The sequence below is a fragment of the Filicampus tigris genome, chromosome 12 (genome assembly GCF_054856515.1).
Source record: "Filicampus tigris isolate MCC_2025a chromosome 12, RoL_Ftig_1.0, whole genome shotgun sequence".
Lineage (NCBI taxonomy): Eukaryota > Metazoa > Chordata > Actinopteri > Syngnathiformes > Syngnathidae > Filicampus > Filicampus tigris.
Genome location: NC_141228.1, coordinates 17029077 through 17047629, shown reverse-complemented (window position 1 = coordinate 17047629; position 18553 = coordinate 17029077). Strand labels below are relative to the sequence as shown.

General features: G+C 41.6%; 4 protein-coding genes across 4 annotated transcripts; all 4 read right to left on the bottom strand.

Annotated features, from left to right (window-relative positions):
• Positions 1-879: 879 nt before the first annotated feature.
• On the bottom strand, positions 880-4780 carry LOC147138771 (uncharacterized). The gene is made up of 2 exons (XM_086046707.1): positions 4357-4780; positions 880-3580 (listed from the first exon to the last, which is right to left on the bottom strand). The coding sequence occupies exons 1-2, from the start codon at positions 4541-4543 to the stop codon at positions 1275-1277; spliced, it is 2493 nt and encodes an 830-aa protein (XP_085902833.1). The 5' UTR covers positions 4544-4780; the 3' UTR covers positions 880-1274.
• A 1990-nt stretch (positions 4781-6770) lies between these two features.
• On the bottom strand, positions 6771-10905 carry LOC147138770 (uncharacterized). Its single transcript, XM_086046709.1, has 2 exons — positions 10452-10905; positions 6771-8800 (listed from the first exon to the last, which is right to left on the bottom strand). Exon 2 carries the CDS (start codon positions 8796-8798, stop codon positions 7038-7040), a length of 1761 nt encoding a protein of 586 aa, XP_085902835.1. The 5' UTR covers positions 8799-8800; positions 10452-10905; the 3' UTR covers positions 6771-7037.
• Positions 10906-11607: 702 nt separating this feature from the next.
• LOC147138769 (uncharacterized) lies at positions 11608-13517 on the bottom strand. Its single transcript, XM_086046711.1, has 2 exons — positions 13054-13517; positions 11608-12798 (listed from the first exon to the last, which is right to left on the bottom strand). Exons 1-2 carry the CDS (start codon positions 13244-13246, stop codon positions 12125-12127), a joined length of 867 nt encoding a protein of 288 aa, XP_085902837.1. The 5' UTR covers positions 13247-13517; the 3' UTR covers positions 11608-12124.
• Positions 13518-14423: 906 nt separating this feature from the next.
• LOC147138768 (uncharacterized) lies at positions 14424-18158 on the bottom strand. Its single transcript, XM_086046710.1, has 2 exons — positions 17909-18158; positions 14424-17403 (listed from the first exon to the last, which is right to left on the bottom strand). Exons 1-2 carry the CDS (start codon positions 18099-18101, stop codon positions 16487-16489), a joined length of 1110 nt encoding a protein of 369 aa, XP_085902836.1. The 5' UTR covers positions 18102-18158; the 3' UTR covers positions 14424-16486.
• Positions 18159-18553: the final 395 nt, after the last annotated feature.

The following is an 18553-nucleotide window of genomic DNA, read 5'->3' as shown; positions in this document are numbered from 1 at the left end:
TGCTAATTTTAAAATGACTTTAGTGCTTCAAAATGCACGCGCTTCCATCTTAGGTCGTTGCATTCTATTAGCTGACCACTAGATGGCACTAAATTCTACACGCTGCCCTTTTAAAGCAAAATTATACTCAAAACATAATTTGCTCCAGCAGTGGTCAACAGCAAATTTTGATCAAAGATGACTATTTATGTTTATATATGTAAACAGATTTTTAACGCTTGTAAAATGTATTTACTTTTTTCAAGGACATCAGGTTTTTGAGCAGTTTTTTTTTTTTTTTTTAAGTTTGACCTATAAAAGCTTGCACATACGGATTTTACCATGCAAATCCACCTGTTGCTAAAGCTAACCCTCAATTTATAAATACTACTAATATACAGTACTACTATATTACATAATATATTATAATAAAACCTGTGGCTAATTGTTTTTATATGAAAACCTAATGTGCTAGAGAAAGCACATTAGAAAATTGTGCTAGGGAAAAAAACAAAGGCAGTTTGGAATCAGCCTAAAAAAAAAACATTCTTCTAGAAAAATGTACTTACATCTCAGATTTTAAAAAATGGAGTAAAAATACGTTGACCGGTGTTATCTTCTGTATTTACCGGTAAACAAAAATTTCGCAAAATTTTGCAATCACTTTACAGGGTCTTTACCCAGGTCCCAACAGTTATTTTTTTTTCATAAAATCAGATCATCGATTGCAGTTCACTGCACCCTCCAGGAACTCAGCCTTTATCTATTACTGAGCTAATTGGAACCAAAGTGGCAATAAAATAATTTTCAGTCGAACAGACAGTACCTTAAACTCGGGCTGAACAATTAATCATATTCAACTTGACATTACAATGTAGTAGCCATAAAAAAAAAGCTTCATTTCGGTCGGAAGGTAGGTTTATTTTGTATATACTGTATGTATCTTTATATTTATTCATTTTATAGTACATAAATAAGTGCAGTGCTTAAGAAGTGCAGTCTACATGTTTTGTTTACATATAATTGTTTCATGAAACAAAAAAAATGTTCACGCCACCCTTTTTTGGTACATCTTTGTCAAGTCATTTGAGCGTAAGCCTAAGCTATGAGACCAAAACATTTATGTATAATAAATGTGTTAAGTTTATTGTAATGAAGATGAATGTATTGCTTGTTCAAAATTTCAAGATGACCTACAAAAGAATAATCATACATTAAATCACAATATTGAGGAAAAAAAAACCCCACAGTTCGATTATTGTCATAAATCATTCAGCCCTACTTTATACACTTAGTCAATTAACCTGTGGGTATGTGTACATTGCGGACATGTCGCCACTGTTGTCAAGGCGATGTGTGTTCTCGCTCTCAGAGTCCTTATTGGTCTCCAAAGGTTCTTCGTATTGGTCACTGTGCTCCGTGTCAGAAGAGTGTGACATGTCGTCGTCCATATCCGACAGTGGCGCAAAGTTAACCGCTTGTTCGCCGTCGGCTTCTGCTGTCATGAGTTGACTCGAGCTGCTGGAGGCCAAAGGATTCTCCTCCACGTGCGTTCTCATGTGCGCAATGAGGCACTCTATACCCGCGAATCGGTTGGTACAAACCGAACAGGTGAAGGAGTTCTCGCCCGCGTGCGTTCTCATGTGCTTTCGGAAATGCGATCGGCGGGAAAAACTTTTATCGCAGGACGAACACGTGAAAATGTTCTCTCCCGTGTGCAGGCTCATGTGTATTCGGAGATACGAGCGACTGGAGAAGCCTTTCGAGCAAACGGAACACGTGAACGGTTTCTCCGACGCGTGTATTCTCATGTGTTGTCGGAGGTAGGATTTATGGGAGAAGCTTTTCGCGCACACCGGACACGCGAACGGCTTCTCCGACGTGTGCGTGCTCATGTGCAGCGTGAGGTAATTGCTGCACGAGAAACTTTTGGCGCAAAGCGAGCACGTGAACGGTTTCTCGGAAGAGTGTATCCGCTTGTGTCGTTTCATTTCAAACTCCACGTAGAACCTTTTGTCGCAAACGGAGCAGGAGTAAGGTTTCTCCCCCGTGTGTATCGCCATGTGTCTCTTCATGTTCTGCTTGATAGAGAATCGTTTATCGCATATCGGGCAGGCGAACGGTTTCTCTCCGGTGTGCGTTAGCATGTGAGTTTTCAAACTTCCTTTGTTGGCGAAGGTTTTCTCGCATACGGAGCAGTTAAATTGTTTGCTTTCGGCGGGATGTGTCACGCTTCCTTCGGAGTTCTTGAGAGACTCGGATGGTTCTTTGGGGTCGTCGCTGTGGTCGACGTCGGACGACTGTGACATCATGTCTTCCATATCCGACAGTGGGGCGAAGTTGTGCGCTTGCGAGTGGAGCTCCTCGCCGTGTTCCCCGTCGGCTTCCGTCGGCACGTGTTGACTGGAGCTGCTGGAGGTGGACGGTTTCTCCGCCGCGTGCCTTTTCATGTGCATTCGAAAATGTGAGCGGCGGGAGAAACTTTTGGTGCAGAAGGAACACGTGAAAGGCTTCTCGGACGTGTGCGTCAGCATGTGTCTCTTCATTTCAAACTTATCGTAGAATCGCTTACTACAAAACGCGCAGGAGTGGGGTTTCTCCCCCGTGTGTATCGCCATGTGTCGCCTCATGTTCTGCTTGAAGGAGAATCTTTTGTCGCAAACCGAGCAGGCGAAAGGTTTCTCTCCGGTGTGCGTCACCATGTGATTTCGTAAAACGCTTTTGTTGGTAAACGTTTTGCCGCATCCGGAGCAAATGTACAGTTTGGTTTCAGCGTGATACGTCATATCGCCGTCGGATGACTTCTTTTTTGTTTTCAAAGGTTCTTTGGCGTCGTCGCTATGATCGGTGTCGGACGACTGCGACATCACGTAGTCCAAATCTGACAGCGGCGCGTAGTCGTCTGCTTCTGCGATGTGTTGACTTGATCCGCCGGGCGTCAAAGGTTTCTCTCCGGCGTGTGTTCTCACGTGTTCCTTCATGGCGACCTCGTCTCGGAATCTTTTATTGCAAATTGAGCAGGGGAAAAAAGCTTTCTCCCCCACGTGCACTCTCATGTGTCTCTTCATGTGGTGCTTCAAGGAGAATCTTTTATTGCAAACCGTGCACACGAAAGGTTTCTCCCCGGTGTGCGTTACCATGTGGTTTTTCAAAACGCTTTTGTTGGTAAACGTTTTCCCACATTCGGAGCAGTCAAAATGTTTGTTGTCGGTGTGATGCGTCCCTTTTGACTTCTTTTTAGACTTCAAAGGTTCTTTGTCGTCATCGCTGTGATCGGTGTCGGACGAGTGGGACATCATGTCGTCCATATCTGAGAGTGGAGCGCCGTGTTGTCCAGCAGCTTTTATTGGCATGTGTTGACTTGACTTCTCCGGGCTTTTAGTGTGATGAAGCTGTGAGGACTGACCTTCATCATCTTCACTCTTAACATGGATGCCGGTCCATGTGAACTCTGTAACCTCAGCCGCCTGCAGCCCCGGAAGCTTCTCCTCAGCCTGATTGCTCCACATGTCCTCCTCTTCCTCTTTAATGTGGAGGGGTTTTGCTGGATCCTCACGCTGATCAGAGGGAAGCCCTTCTTGACGCTCCACCTGCTCCACGTCTGCATCACACAAGGAAAAAGCACAGCAGGGTGTGCCTTGATTTAAAAAATCCAGGGATAAAAGTATGGCTGAACAATTAATCCTTGAGGTTGCGATTCTTTTCAATATTGATATTTGTTCAATGCTTTAATGTCGATTCAATAAGTAGAAATGCACTAATCCTTGAGGTTGCGATTCTTTTCAATATTGATATTTGTTCAATGCTTTAATGTCGATTCAATAAGTAGAAATGCACTAATAATGAGAGTATCTGATGACAAGGTGTACATGTTTATTTTATGCTCATATGAACATGTGGAGTCACCTCACATTTTTGAACAATAAAACATCTGAAAATAGAAATTTGCACAGCAACTTATTTGTGCATATGGTGTACAAAAAAACGGTGTCAATACTGTAAAAGCCTAAAAAAAGACCAGTCTAAAACGCCCCCAATGGCGAGGAGCTGAACTGATATTGAATGACGTTCACTGCACTTACAATTTAAAACCAAACCATCAAAACTGGTGGAATAAAAACAATATCTCAACATTAAATCAGTTGAGAGCTCGTGTCGTGAGATCTCGAACGCGATTAGTCGCATCCAATATGGCGGCCCTTTTAAAGTCTGCTTTTGTACGGTTAATAATAAACTGTTTCACCTTTAAACAGCACTTCTTGTTATCACAACAACATTTAACATGGCGGAGCATTTGTAGAGACATCGCTATGAGTATTCGTTTAATGAACTTCCCCTCCAAGGGTTAGAACGTTGAGGAAAAAGAAGTAAGCAAACCTTCTTTTGGCAACGGAACACGAGGCTTGCAAACATCGTCCCGTCGTCGTCGCTCGTTTTCGTCTTTGCTTCGCCAAAGTTGCTCCTCGTACTCCGCTATGGTTCTCTCAAACAGTTCGATTACCTCCTCGACGGCCACATTCAGTCGCTGCTTCACCAACGTTCGCAGCATTTTGACTTTGCACATGTTTTTACACGATGACGTTTGCGACGTCTCGTAACCTCAGCGTCTCTCTGTTAGCAAGCTAAAATAATTCGAACAACTTCAAAGTGCGCTTTGACGAAACTCCATTAGACCCGTCGATATTTTAAATGCTTGTCTGTTAGACGAAACGTGTGGGTCTAAAGGCACGAGGTAAATAAAGACAAAATAGAGCTTTAGCGGGGGCTCTTACAACGACATCCTGCTAATTTAATCCCTTTTCTTCTTTCTTCTTCGTGAGGTTATCAGCAGTGGCAAATGACTTTTGGAGGCATTACCGCCACCCTCAGGCTGAGGACTGTAGCTCAGGCTTATTTCATTCGTGTGCCTCTGCATTTGACAAATTTTCCATATTCGTCTTAAAATATTACATTTGTTTGAAATAGAATACACTACATTGTATCTCACAAAATTGAGTACATCATATCTCTCGAAATATTTCATTATTCCTGATCATCATGAGAAAACACTGAAGAAATGACACTTTTGCTACCCGTGTCACGTTATACTATTGTAATGTTTCTCGAAATATTGTGGTAAATTACAAGAAAAAGTTGGGGACACCCTGCAGTGTACAGAGTGATTTTTCTTTTTAATCGGGACATTTCATCATTTACACGCAATCCCAGCCACCCAAAAATGACAAAGAGGAAGATAATAGTTCAAACAAATATCTATATTTTAAGCCAACAATGGTTACATTTCTCCTGTCTTCATGGGGGGGTTAATGATAATTATACACAATCACTTTGAGGTCTTAAAGCAGATAATAGCAAATGACCACAAGACAAGTGCTCCATTTTGAGTTTCCCAATATTTACAGTCACCACAACACATTCAACGCAGTTACTGTTTGCTTCCAGCCTTAAATCTTAAAGTAATGATTCGGTTTGGAACTCCTCTCCTGGTCATTTAAATTGTGGTGGTGTGGTGTTTGACTTGTGAGATGTGCGTATGTTGTCACACGAGTGAAGTGGAAAAGAAAACGGAGCAATGCCAATACGGTGATGCCCTCTCACATGTGGGAAAGGACATCCACAGTCGTTCGTTTAACTATACAAAAAGTCAAACGCACAAATACAAAATGAAAACATTTGCAAGGAGCTGCTGTAGGCCACCACAAAAGGCTCACACAGCCAACCTGACTCCAGCTCCTGGTGTCACTTGCTAGGCCACACCCCATTAAAGGCACACATCCCACACGCATACTACAGTACGTAATTACAATTCTAAAAACGATCTTATTACTACATTCCTTTTATGTTTTTAGACAAAACAATTGACCACACAAAAAGACTGCCCCTAAATGGTGGCATTTTGCCCTCAGATTTGAGACAAGTGCAAGTATTTTTCATCTACTCGCTCTAGATATATTCCTGTGCTGCAGCTTTCACTGAACACTCGGACACACACGCACACATTAGCTGTTCTGATAAAACTGATGATAATGAATAATAATGCAATAACAAAAAGGTTTTAGAAGAGGCAGCTCTTCCTGGAAAGGAGGGGCTGGCACTGATTTATAACCCAATATCTCAGGAGAGGGGGAGGGGGGGGGGGGGGTTCCTGACTTCATGATCCCTCGGGAGACGGAGGTAGGACCCAGCGCTGCTGTTTCTACTCGACCATAGTTTTTGTATTTCCTATTTGTTATATTAAATACTCAAAGGCAAATTTGATGTATCAAAATTTCATTTGGACACAATATCACATGTAAACAAACAAGAAATGGGGTGTCGGGAATTCCACTGTGGATACTTTTTCTCTCCGACGAGGCCAAAGGGCCTCTCCCCCGGGTGGCCTCGTCTCGGAATTCCTTACATCACGCATGTGCGATCTTGCCATATTTCCTAGAGTTTTGCTTGATTGTGAAACGAAACATGATTTGCAGAACCAAAAATGAAAGAACGCTGTATAGACATCATTGATCAGACAGATACAGCCTCAGCAAAGTTTTAGCAAAAAGATAATGCCAATGTATTGCGTATTATTAGCACTTTTTTTTTCAACAACAATAGAAAACAAAAACTGGAGCCAATCCGTAAAAAATAAAAAAATAAATAAATGTCATTTACCGATTTAGTGACATTAAAATACTATAAAACTGTTTCATGGCACCAAATTGTGTGTTGACCAATGTAATTAATTCATGTTTGTGCATTTTCTGCCCTGTCAATGTGAAATAAATGTCCTGTTTTTGAATACAGGGATGCAAATTAAAAATAGGTGTTTTATTTTTATTAAATTCCTTGTTTAATGAACAAAACAATTGACAGATTAATTGATGATTAAAATAATCCTTAGTTGCATCTTTACACGAGTTATTGAGCACATTTTCATTTCTAGATTTTAGGATTTTCACCAATTGCGGAAAGGTACGGAAAGTATCCCCTGCAATAAACGGGAGTTTAATGTACTTTTAATTGTCCTTCTCTGGCAAATGTTTTCTGACCGTCAGAGTTAGTTAAAGAACCGACTGCTAACGAGTCTCTAAAGGTTCTTCGGTGTTGTCAACGTGATCAGCGTCAGAAGCGTCTGACATCACGTCGTCCGAATCCGATAGTGGAGCCAGGTTGTCGTCTGCTTGTTCTCCATCCGCTTCTGCCGACAAGCCGCCCGAGGCCGAAGTCTCCTTTGAATTGTGTTGTTTCAAGTGTTTTCTCAGATAAGCGCTACTAGACAAACTTTTGTCACAAACCGGGCACGTAAAATGTTTCTTCCCGCTGTGCGTCATCATGTGTTGTTTGAGATGTGACCTATGCGAGTAACTTTTGTCACAGAGTGAACAATGAAAAGGTCTCTCCCCAGTGTGAGTTACCATGTGTTGTCTGAGACACGAGCTTTGGGAGAATGTTTTCGCGCAAACCGGACATAGAAACGGTTTCTCCCCAGTGTGCATTCTCATGTGAACTCCCAGGTAAGACCTGTGAGAGAAACTTTTCGAACAAACTGCACAAGTAAAAGCTTTCTCCCGGGTGTGCGTCACCATGTGTATTTTTAGATACGACCTGTGTGAGAAACTTCGGCCGCAAGTTGAACATGTGAACGGTTTCTCCCCGGTGTGTCTTTTCATATGTTGCCTGAGGTAGGACTTGTGAGAGAAACTTTTCGCACAAACCGAACACAGAAAATGTTTCTCAACGGTGTGTGTGCTCCTATGTTTTTTCATTTCCGACTCGTCTGGGAAGGTCGTGCCGCAAACCGAACAGGAGTAGCGTTTTTCGGCCGTGTGCATCGCCGTGTGTCTCATCATACTGCGCTTAGCAGTGAATCTTTTGTCGCAAACTGAGCAAGCGAAAGGTTTCTCCCCGCTGTGCTTTATCATGTGTGCTTTTAAATGACTTTTATAAGCATATTTTTTCCCACATACAGGGCAGTAAAAATGATTGTCGTCGTCGTGCGTCGCATCCTCTTTAGGCTTCTTTACAGTCTCCGATGATTCTTTGGTGTCGTCACTGTGATCTGTGTCCGAAGAGTGTGACGTCGAGTCGCCTGCTTTTGAGTGTGGCTCTTCACACTGCTCTCCATCGGCTTCTGTAATCACGTGTTGACTGGAGCTGCTGCAACGCAAAGGTTTCTCCCCGATGTGTGTTTTCATGTGTACTCTAAGTTTGGACATGTGAAAAAACCTTTGCGCGCAAAATGAACAGGAAAAAGGATTCTTGGCACTGTGTGTGCTCATGTGTCTTCTCAGTTCAAACTTACTTAAGAATCTCTTGTCGCAAGCCGAACAGGAAAACGGTTTCTCCCCTGTGTGAATTGCCACGTGTCTGCTCAGATTCTGCTTAAAGGTGAAGCTTTTACCGCAAACTGAGCAAGCAAAAGGTTTCTCCCCGCTGTGCGTTCTCATGTGCGTTTTCAAAGCACTTTTGTAGGCAAACGTTCTGCCACACTGAGAGCAGTTCAAGGGGCCTTTGTCACTGGGATGTTCACCTTTAGACCTCTTAGTCTCGGTCTTTAGCGATTCTCCATCAGCTTGACTTGAGCTGCTGCCTCTGCTCTCCTCACTTTGACTGTGATGAAGCTGCGAGGACGCAACTTCGTCCTCCCCACTTTGATTGCGATGAAGCTGCGAGGAAGGACCTTCATCCTGCTCGCTCTTCACGTGGACGCCAGTCCAGGTGAACGCGATAACATCAGACTCCTCTTCTTCCTCTTTAATGTGGGGTGGCTCTCCTAGATCCTCCTGCTTCACAGTGGAGCTGCACTGCTGCTCACACGGAACGTCTTCGTGCTTCATGTCTGCGTGATACAAGGAAACCACAGCAGGGTGTCAGTGCACAGTGTTAACATTAAGCTGGTTTCACTACTCCAAATGACGGCAGTCAGGCTAAGCAAAGCTCCTCACAGCTGCTGACCTCAAAAAGGCTGCAAAAGTAGAATAATAATTCCAGTACGGCAGAAACGATGAATGGAATAACTTGGTTAACATTGAACAGAAAAAAAAAACACGCAATAAGCACAGTCATGCACTGACACCCAGTCATTCAACATGCAGACTTGCTAACAGCCAGTTGGGAACCTTAGCCAACAACACTCTCATTCCTTGACGCACACGTCACTCACCAGGCATGGCTCCACCTTTTAAAGGCGCACACACTCAGAGTCACAGAGACTACAATGTGAGGATGGTGACACAAATGATAATAACAAAAATAACACCTACACTAAATGTAAAACCTAGAGACCTACACGTTGTGTAGTTAAAACAATCACAAGACCTGTTAAATAAAATGTGATTGATTGATTGACAAGTCAGCACAATGCTGGCACGTAATGCAATATGCCATAGACAGGTTATCAGAAATAGCACTGATGAAATCGTGTTAATGAGGGTTGCAACTAACAATTACTTTAATAATCGATTAATCTGTTGTTTTTTTATCAAATCAAGGAATCCGATTTTTTTTAAATTTCCATCCCTTAATGAAAAAACTGGACATATCAATGTAGGAGTGCAGAGAAGTGCACAAAGGTTGCTCCATGAACATACCAGAGCTCTTGAAGTAATAAATTATGATTAAGAAATAAATAAATAAATACAATGTGCGTAAATGCCAGTAATGTATGTAAACATACACACAAGCAAATGACCATTCATCAAGTCCCAAAAAATAAAAATAAAAGACAATTTTTTCCTCCCCAAGTGATAAGTCGATATAGTAATTATTGTGAAGGCCAACTGTCCACTGAAAATGACATCATCACATCAACTGAATACTCTTTAATCCGCTCTCGATACACATGCATATTGTGTATTGACCCAGCAGGGGTTTTTCTTTGGCACGGGTTGTGTGGATCTCAGTGGGTCCCAGCCCCACTTTGCATTCCACTGACGGCAGGACGAGCAGAGTCAGGCATGGCAAGGGGGTACAACACCCCAGTCAGAACTCTGGATAGCCAAAGTTAAGACCCTTCAGCATTTTCTTTGCAAGATCATTATTCAGGAGAGCAAATAATCCTGGAGCCGTTCCTGGCTCTACAATTTAAACCAGGGGTGTCCAAACTCTGTCCTCAAGGGCCGTTGTCCTCCCTGTTTTCCATCTATCACTCCTGCAAACGCACCTGATGGTCGTTATCAAGCTTCTTCACAGATTGCTAATGAGCTGATCATTTAAATCAGGTGTGTTGCACCAAGGAGAGCTGGAAAACAGGCATTAAAGCGGCCCTTGGTGACCGGAGCTGGACACCCCTGGTTCAGGTTTTGGCCGCGCTCGCGAGACCTAGAACGTGATTTGTCACACCCAAAATGGCGGCTACTTTAAACTCGATATTTGTAGAGTTAATAATCAACTTTTGACTTCAACAATGAAGATAACAATGCAGTCTTACAGACATCACAACGAGTGTTGGATAAAGAAATTGACAGCGTTAAATACGGAATTACACGAACCTGCTTTGTGTAGTTGAAGACGAGGCTTGGGGAAACCATACAGTAGTTTCTTCTTTGTTTCCTCCTTCCCTGTACTCCGCTATAGTTCTCTGAAACAGTTCAAGTAAATCTTCAACGCTTCCACGTTTAGTCAGTGTTTCTTCAAATCCGTCAGCATGTTCACACACTCACACTCGCTCTCTGCTTAGCGACGTGCAGCTAACGCGCTAAGCTAACGCGTTAAAAACCCCAGTTTCGATTTGTCTCCACGGGGAACAGTGAGAGCGTTTGTCTAAAACAAGACGGACTTGTGTGCTAATAAAAGCACAAAGTCAGTAAAATCAGCAGATTCACTTTTAGCTCAGCGACGTGTCGCTAGCGTTCCATGTTTCTTCTTCGTCTTACATTTAATTAGCGGATGGCAAACAGCTTTACGCTGCATTACCGCTACCTACAGGAGGGAGGATCGTTTCCTAGCTTGAAAAAAAAAATCTTCAGCTAACTCCTACCAACTTGATTGAACAGTAATGCCAACAAAAACTGCCTGGTAATGATACTAATGGCATGTGTTGGTATTGAGAAGAAGTTAAGACATTTAAATCCCGATTAAAGCAAGGTACACTTACACGTTGACTCTACATGACAGGAAGCCTCTGCCTTGCCTATGTGACAATGTGTGATACGTTCATAACCAGAGATGGGAAAAGTACTGACATTCTGGACTTAAGTAAAAGTACAACTACTTGTATAAAATATGACTTTGGTAAAAGTACTCATTCAAATACTCAAAAAAAAAAAAAAAAAAAAAAAGTACAAGCTCTGAAATCTACTTCGTAAAAGTAAAAAGTATTTTAACCGGAGGTTTCCTCCTCATGTCATATAATTTGAAGGCTGTTAAATTTGAAAGGTCGTCCACTTAACACACACATACAGGTAGACCCACCTTTTGAAATCACTTTATCGTTTATTAATGAACTGCTGTTTCACTCAAACAGTATACATCTAATGTACAACAAGCTAACAAAAGGGTAATCATTTAGCTTTACCTCGTTATGATGAGGTAGGCAAAAAATTGGAATCCCCTATTGAATTTAAAAATGAATTCCATGGTGGTGCCTTGAGATGTGAGTTTAATTTGTTCATTGACTCAGTTTAAATGCAATTAATCCATCCAGCCTCCCCAAAAAGTTTGTGTTTAATAAGGAACACAGACCTTGATACTTCATAATACATATAGTAATAACTACAGCTGCAACTAACAATTTTAATAATTAATCTGGAGATTGTTTTTGAATTAGACAAAAAAATATATAACTTATTTTCCATCCTTCTATTGAAAAAAAATATCTAATAAACTGAAAATGCACAAACTGATAATGTAGCCTTAGTCATTTGTTGGGAAACTATGGTTGTTTGTTTACATTCAAACTAAACTTGTAGCAAATGTGAGTGATGTCATGTATGTCAACATGTACAGAGAGAACAAAACAATACTCACGGTTTTTTTTTACTTCATCCTGTGCAAAATGCTCAACTTGATTTATATAGCACTTGAACAATCAACCTCGCTTGTGCTGACTTGAGCTGCTGAAGGTCAAAGGTTTCTACGCAGTGTGTATTTTCATGTACACTCATGCGTGTACTGCTATGACAAACGTTTTGCACGGAGTGAACTTTTAAAATGCCTTTTCTTTTTACTCTGTGGTGTGCCTCTGCAAGTGTCTTTCCAGGTAAAACTTCTCATAGAATCTTTTATCACAAATTGAACAGCAATGGGGCTTTTCCCCTGTATGGATCAACATGTGTCTCTTCATATTCTGCTTGATGGAGAATCTTTTACCACAGATTAAGCAAACAAAGGGTTTCTCGCCAGTGTGTGTTAACATGTGTGTCTTCAAATGCGACTTGGAGGGCCACGTTTTGCCGCATTCAGAGCACTTCAAGATCGTCTTTGTTTGTTTTTTTAATAGCTTGTTATCATTGTCATGTGTCACATCCATTTTAGACTTCTTTTTAGTCTTCAAACGTTTTTTGTCCTGGTAACTGTGATTAGTGTCAGATGAGTGTGAAAGCACGTCATCCGTATCTGATATCGGAGCAAAGAGGGAGTCTGGTTCCGAGTGGAGATCTTCACATTGTTCTCCATCGGCTTCCGTTGTCTTGTGTGCACTTGACTTTCCCCCACTTTGACTGTGATGAAGCTGGAAGGGGCGAGCTTCATCCTCTTCTGTCTTAACATCAACGCTAGTTAATATGGGTTTGTGGATGTCAGATTCCTCCTCCAGACCTTGGAGCTGCTCCTTATCCTCTTTAAAATGGGGGGGCTCTGCTGGCTCCTCAGAGGGAACATCTTCCTGCAACTTTGCATCTGTACAAGACCGAGAAAGCACAGCAGCGTGTCAGTTTGTTGAAATTCTATAATATTGTTGACGTTTTTTGCATGTTCTGTATACTGTTTAAATAACGTTTTTTTAAGCATAAAACACGTTTGTCTAGTGCAAGGTTTTTCAGTCTGAATAAATCAGAGCAACAAAAATCAAACTCATTTTATCATGGATACAACAATTCCCAATATCCCCTTTTCAACTCGTTCAAACGAGTAAGTGAAAAGAAGTCACCCGACCTGCATTGTGCAGTTTAACGTGTGGCTTGAGAACCGCGTGCAGTAATTGACGTTGTCGCTTGTTCTCTTCTTTGGTACGAAAAAGTTCCTCCTCGTACTCCATTGTGGTTCTCTCAAACAGTTCAAATACCTCTTCGACGGCCAGGTTTAATCGCTGCTTCACCAACTTTCTCAGAATACTCACTTTACTCATTTTTAACACAACCGCGATGAGCTCCCTTGCTCAGCAGTGTAACAAATTTCAGCGTCTATTGCGATGCTTAACAAGGTAACGCGAGCGATTGCTGAATCCACTTAGATTAAAGGGCAAAGGCGGGCAGTTGCAAAAGAAAAATTCAAATAAAACTAAAGCCGTTTCTCAATTCGCGTTCTTGTGATGTCATGAAACGTTTGAAGTCTTCTTCTTGTGTGGTTCATTTGGTGGTTCGCAAACCAACATGTTGGTGCATTACCGCCACCTACCGGACTGGAGTGTGGAGCAGTAGAAAAAAAAACATTAAACTTGTTTCCCTTTTATCACTAAATTAACTGATCATGAATGTTGGTTGTTAATGCAGTTCCAAGAAGCTTTTCAATGATGAATGCAAGTTTGTTCTCCCTCGTTACAGTTATTAATTTCCTTCTTTCCTTATCATAAACTGTCAGGTTTATCAGGCAGACAATTTTCAGACATAATTCTGTAGTGTTCAAAAAACACATTTTCTTTTTGAGCTGCCTCTACTACCGATACTTCCTTTTTTTTTTCCTCATTTGGGCTATTAACATCCAAAACTCAGTATACACATAACCATCTTTATCCATTTTCTTTTTGTCATATTTACACATTGCCTTAATTTCATCCTGCAGGTTGAGTGTGTCTGCATGTAGGTGAAAAATTACTCAATACATGTATGGCAAGACATGAGTAGAGAAATCAACAATCTGGCAGGAAATTTCAGCAATCATCTTCATCTCAGCAGTCGGTAGCATGGTTTCACCTGACCTCTTTGCGGTTTAATTTATGAAAGCATCATGAGCAGCAAATGTATGATTATGATTATTGTACCAATAATTATTCCCACACTTGTCTTAAACTCAGCATTCCACCATGCCAAACAGTCTCTTGTTGGACACATACATCACATTTGCCAGAAGGTGCTTTCCTGTTATATAGTGTGTCTTTTTATCATGAAACGTCAAGTCGCGGCCCAAGTCCTGTTCCAACTGAAAGTAAGCATAAAGAACGTATGGAATACCCACATGTTGATTTAGACAAATCTAGCAACAAACACCATCTCCTATGTGAAAACCAGTTTGTCTTCCGAGTGAAAAGGTCCACCTTGATAGCAAGTCATGCAGCTGGTGGAAGGCAAATCAACCAACACAGGCAATAAAAAATTCAGTTTGGATTTATTTGACACTATTGATCATAACATATATTTTGTATGTTACAATATTTTAGAACAAATGACAGAATATGACATATGGTCTGGCATACAAGTGGATAAAAAGTAACTTGGATGACAGATTTGAATATGTACAATTTAATCATGAAAACTCAAATCCATTAAAAATACTTACAGGGTTCCCCAAGGATCTGTGCTGGGCCCGAATTTATGTTATATATGAATTATATCGGCAATGTTTCCAAAGTCTTAAAATATGTTTGATTTGTTGATGGAACAACACTTTAGAGTTCAGGGAAAAAAGAAAAAAAAATACAACAACTTCTGAAGACGTACTGTGGAAAATCAAAAAATACAATGAAAAACTTAATCGACATTAAAGCAACACTGTGTCATATGTCAGTTTTTGTTGATTATGGCGGTGCCTTGTGGACAAAAGCGGTAGTGTTTTGACAAAAGTCAACCACATTTTTCATGCGCGCAAGCGCGTAGGTGTCGTGACATCCTGAGCTCTCGCTGGCCTGTAAGTTGGACTGAATTACATTTCTATTTCCAGTGGCTGTGTCAAAGATGAATAGCGATGAGGTAATGAATCTAATTTTATTCAAACAATACTTCTGTTTTTTTGTCTGTTTTGGGGCATCTGCCATGACATCAGTAATAGCGCATAGAGGTTCGAATCGACTTCCGTCATTATAGCGAAAGGAGGAAGTGAGTATGGCGTAAAGCAATACAGGACATTTGTATTTTTTTGTGTGCCAGGGTTGCTCCCATCCTCCTCAAAGTTGCTTAGTGCCAGTAAAAAGGATACAGACACCCCTAGGGCATGACAAAAGTCCCATCCAACTACTGGTAAGTCAATGTTTCATCAAAAGAGTTGTGAAGAAAATGTATTAAGGTCGAATTCTTGCCCAGTGCTGCTTTAATAAATTATCACTAAAATGAATCCCTTTCAGTAGTAATTGATGATAGACTATGTTGGAAATCTCATATGGACAACATGAAATCTAAGATGTAAAAAACTGGGTGATTGTACATAAAACTAAGGATGTGTTGAATAAAAAGTCATTAAACACACTTTAATGTTCACTGCTACTGCTATATATGATTTATTGTGTGGAAATATGAGGCAACAATTACAAAACCAACACTCACCCAATTTTTAAGTAAACAAAAAAAAAGGCAATCCCAGTTACAGTATTACTAGAGTCAGAAACAGATAACCAACCAATCCACCATTAACCAACTTAAAGAGTAAAGCTAAATAACAGAGCTGGGCACTGACCCCTTTTTGCCCGTCCGGCCGCGACCCTCCACCCTTGACCTGGGTACCCTTCCGGCCGCGACCCCCCGGCCATATTCATAAACATTGTCGGCCCCCGCCTTGTTTGGGTCCAACAGACGACAAGTCTGCAAGTATTCAACAAGTTACTTATTTTACACACTTCCCCTCCTTCACACTTCCCGGCCTTCAAAATAAAAGCATTCCAGCAAACCACTACACAGCAGTTTTGCTACGGCGTATTTCCGAAAGTAGGAAAGTGCATGATGTGCCATACTTGAGTGCTGCGCACAGCTTGAATATACTCCCGAACACAAGTTTGTTTTGAAAGAAGCCTAAAAAGAAGCCCTTCATCGAGTTGGCTGAGATGAAATTTGGCCGCCTCGCGAGCACCTCACACGCATGAGGGCCGATTAGTGGGCTGGACTAAAATCCACTTCCGGCCATGCTTAGTCCAGCCATTTTTTTAAATTCGTCACCCCCTATCCCTCCGCCCCAAAAATGGGCATCCGGCCGGGCCGGAAGGTCTAACCGGTCCGGCTCAGGGACGGACTGCCCATCTCTGCTAAATAATGTTTCAAATTCAAATCGCCACTGCAATGTAGTAGAATACAATTTTGAAGGGGAAAAAAACTGCAATTAGATAATTTTTTTCAAAATCATTCAGCCCTACTAATTTCCCCGTTGTTTCCCATTGCACGTCACCATGGGTGCTACCAAAACTTCTTTGCCGGCAAATATTTTGCCACATTCGGAGCAGCTGAAGTCAAGTGTTCCCTGTTAGCTTCTGTTGGGCCATGTGTTCACTCGAGCAACTGAGAGGCTTCTCCGCCATGTGTTTCCGCGCATGTCTTTTGAGCGACGTCGTACGAGCGAAGCGTCTTGCACAAACTGCACACGTAAAAGGTTTCTCTCCGGTGTGTATTCTTAAGTGTATCCTCAGATACGACCTACGAGAGAATGCTTTGCCGCATACTGCACACGGAAAAGGTTTCACCCCGGTGTGTATCGACATGTGCGTTTTCATGTCGTCTTTATCGTGAAATCTTCGAGCGCAAACTGAGCATGTGAAGGGTTTCTCCCCTGTATGCCTTCTCATGTGTCTTTTGACATTGCGTTTGAAGGAGAATCTTCTCTCGCAAAGGGTGCAAGAGAAAGGTTTCACTCCCAAGTGTGAGACCGCATGATTTTTCAAGGCTTTTTTGTTGGCAAATGTTTTCTCACATTGAGAGCAGTTAAACTGATTGTAGATAGTGTGATGAATCAAATGGCCTTTAGATTTGTTATTAGCCTCCAAAGTTTTGGTGTCGCTGTGATCTGTGTCAGACGAATTTGACATATTTGCCTTATCTGATAGTGGAGCAATGAAGCCTGCTTGTGATGGTGCACAGTGTAGTCCATCACTTTCTGTTATCGTGTGCTGACTTAACTTCTCTACAGGTGGAGTGTGATGAAGCTGTGATGATTGACCTTCATCAACTTCGAACTTCACGTGGACACCAGTCCATTTGAATGTGTTGACATCAGCTTCGCCTTTCAGCCCTTGAAGGGGCTCCCCATCCTTCTCTTCCTTAATGCGGAGGGGCTCTGCCGGAGACTCTTCCTGCTTTTCTTCTTGAATCTCCACCGACACCCGCTGGACGTCTTCGCCAGACGAGGGAAGCAACTGGGATGTTGGGATAACTACAATTTTTGGACAAATATGAAGTTATTGTTGGACCAAAGTATGGATGTTTTGTTGGGATCAAGAATACTATAGTGAATAAAAACTGACAAAATAAAACTGGGAAAAAAAATTCATGGATGAAAACAAAAAACGAGACAGCTTAAAAAAAAACATCGGTTAATCATTTAATATACATTGTTTAAAGGCCAATTATCCAAATTCTGTGATTTCAGCCTCACAAAGGTAAATCTGGCGTTTACCTCATTAAGCGATATTAGGCTGCATCGAGAAACGATAGTGTCAGACGCTAATGGCCATGTAATCCAAAAGATTTCATGCGATCGTTTTGATATTTTATTTAATAATGTTTATTTAAAAAAAATATGTGGGCATGGATGGAAATGTGCACATGAATTTTGGTAACGATTGGTTTTAATTTAACATTTTTGGACAACAAAAGGTGTGGTGTAAAATAATAACAAAGTCACCGAACACATGAACACAGAACTATTGTTAACCAACCTGCTCTGTGAAGGAGAACGTGAGGTTGAAGAACAGCTTTCAGTAGTTCGCCTTGTCGCTCTTTCTCCTGTTTGGTTCGACAAAGCTCCTCCTCGTACTCCGCTATGGTTTTCTCAAACAGTTCAAATATCTCCTCGACAGCCACGTTTATTCGCTGCTTCACCAGCGTTCTCAGAAGTCGGACTTTACACATTTTAAGACAATCTCGTTGCCTCTCTGCTCCGTTTAGCTTTGTTGCTAATTTCAGCGTTGCTGCTTACTGCGCATGCGTACAACTTCCGGCAACTTGGAGACCTGTCCGGGAAGCTTTGATGGACAAAATACATAACTCTTTGGAAATACACCGAACGGCAGTCGGGACGCCGGTTTATATGCCGAACGCCGTCCGGCGTCTTTTTCCAGTTGAAGGGCCTCACTATTAAGAAGTGGGAGAACTAGTAGAACAACGGTTCTCAACTAGTGTTTGACATTTTTGCACACTAGTATTATTAGGACAACTACATGTTACGAATGACAACTACGAGTAGGTAGTTCGTTCCATTGGCTCCTCGTGCGTGACATATTCCTAATAGCTTGGCCATGTAGTAGTGTCACTAGTCCAGCCCAAGATCTTACTTTTGGAGTTTAATCGTGTCGTCCACAATA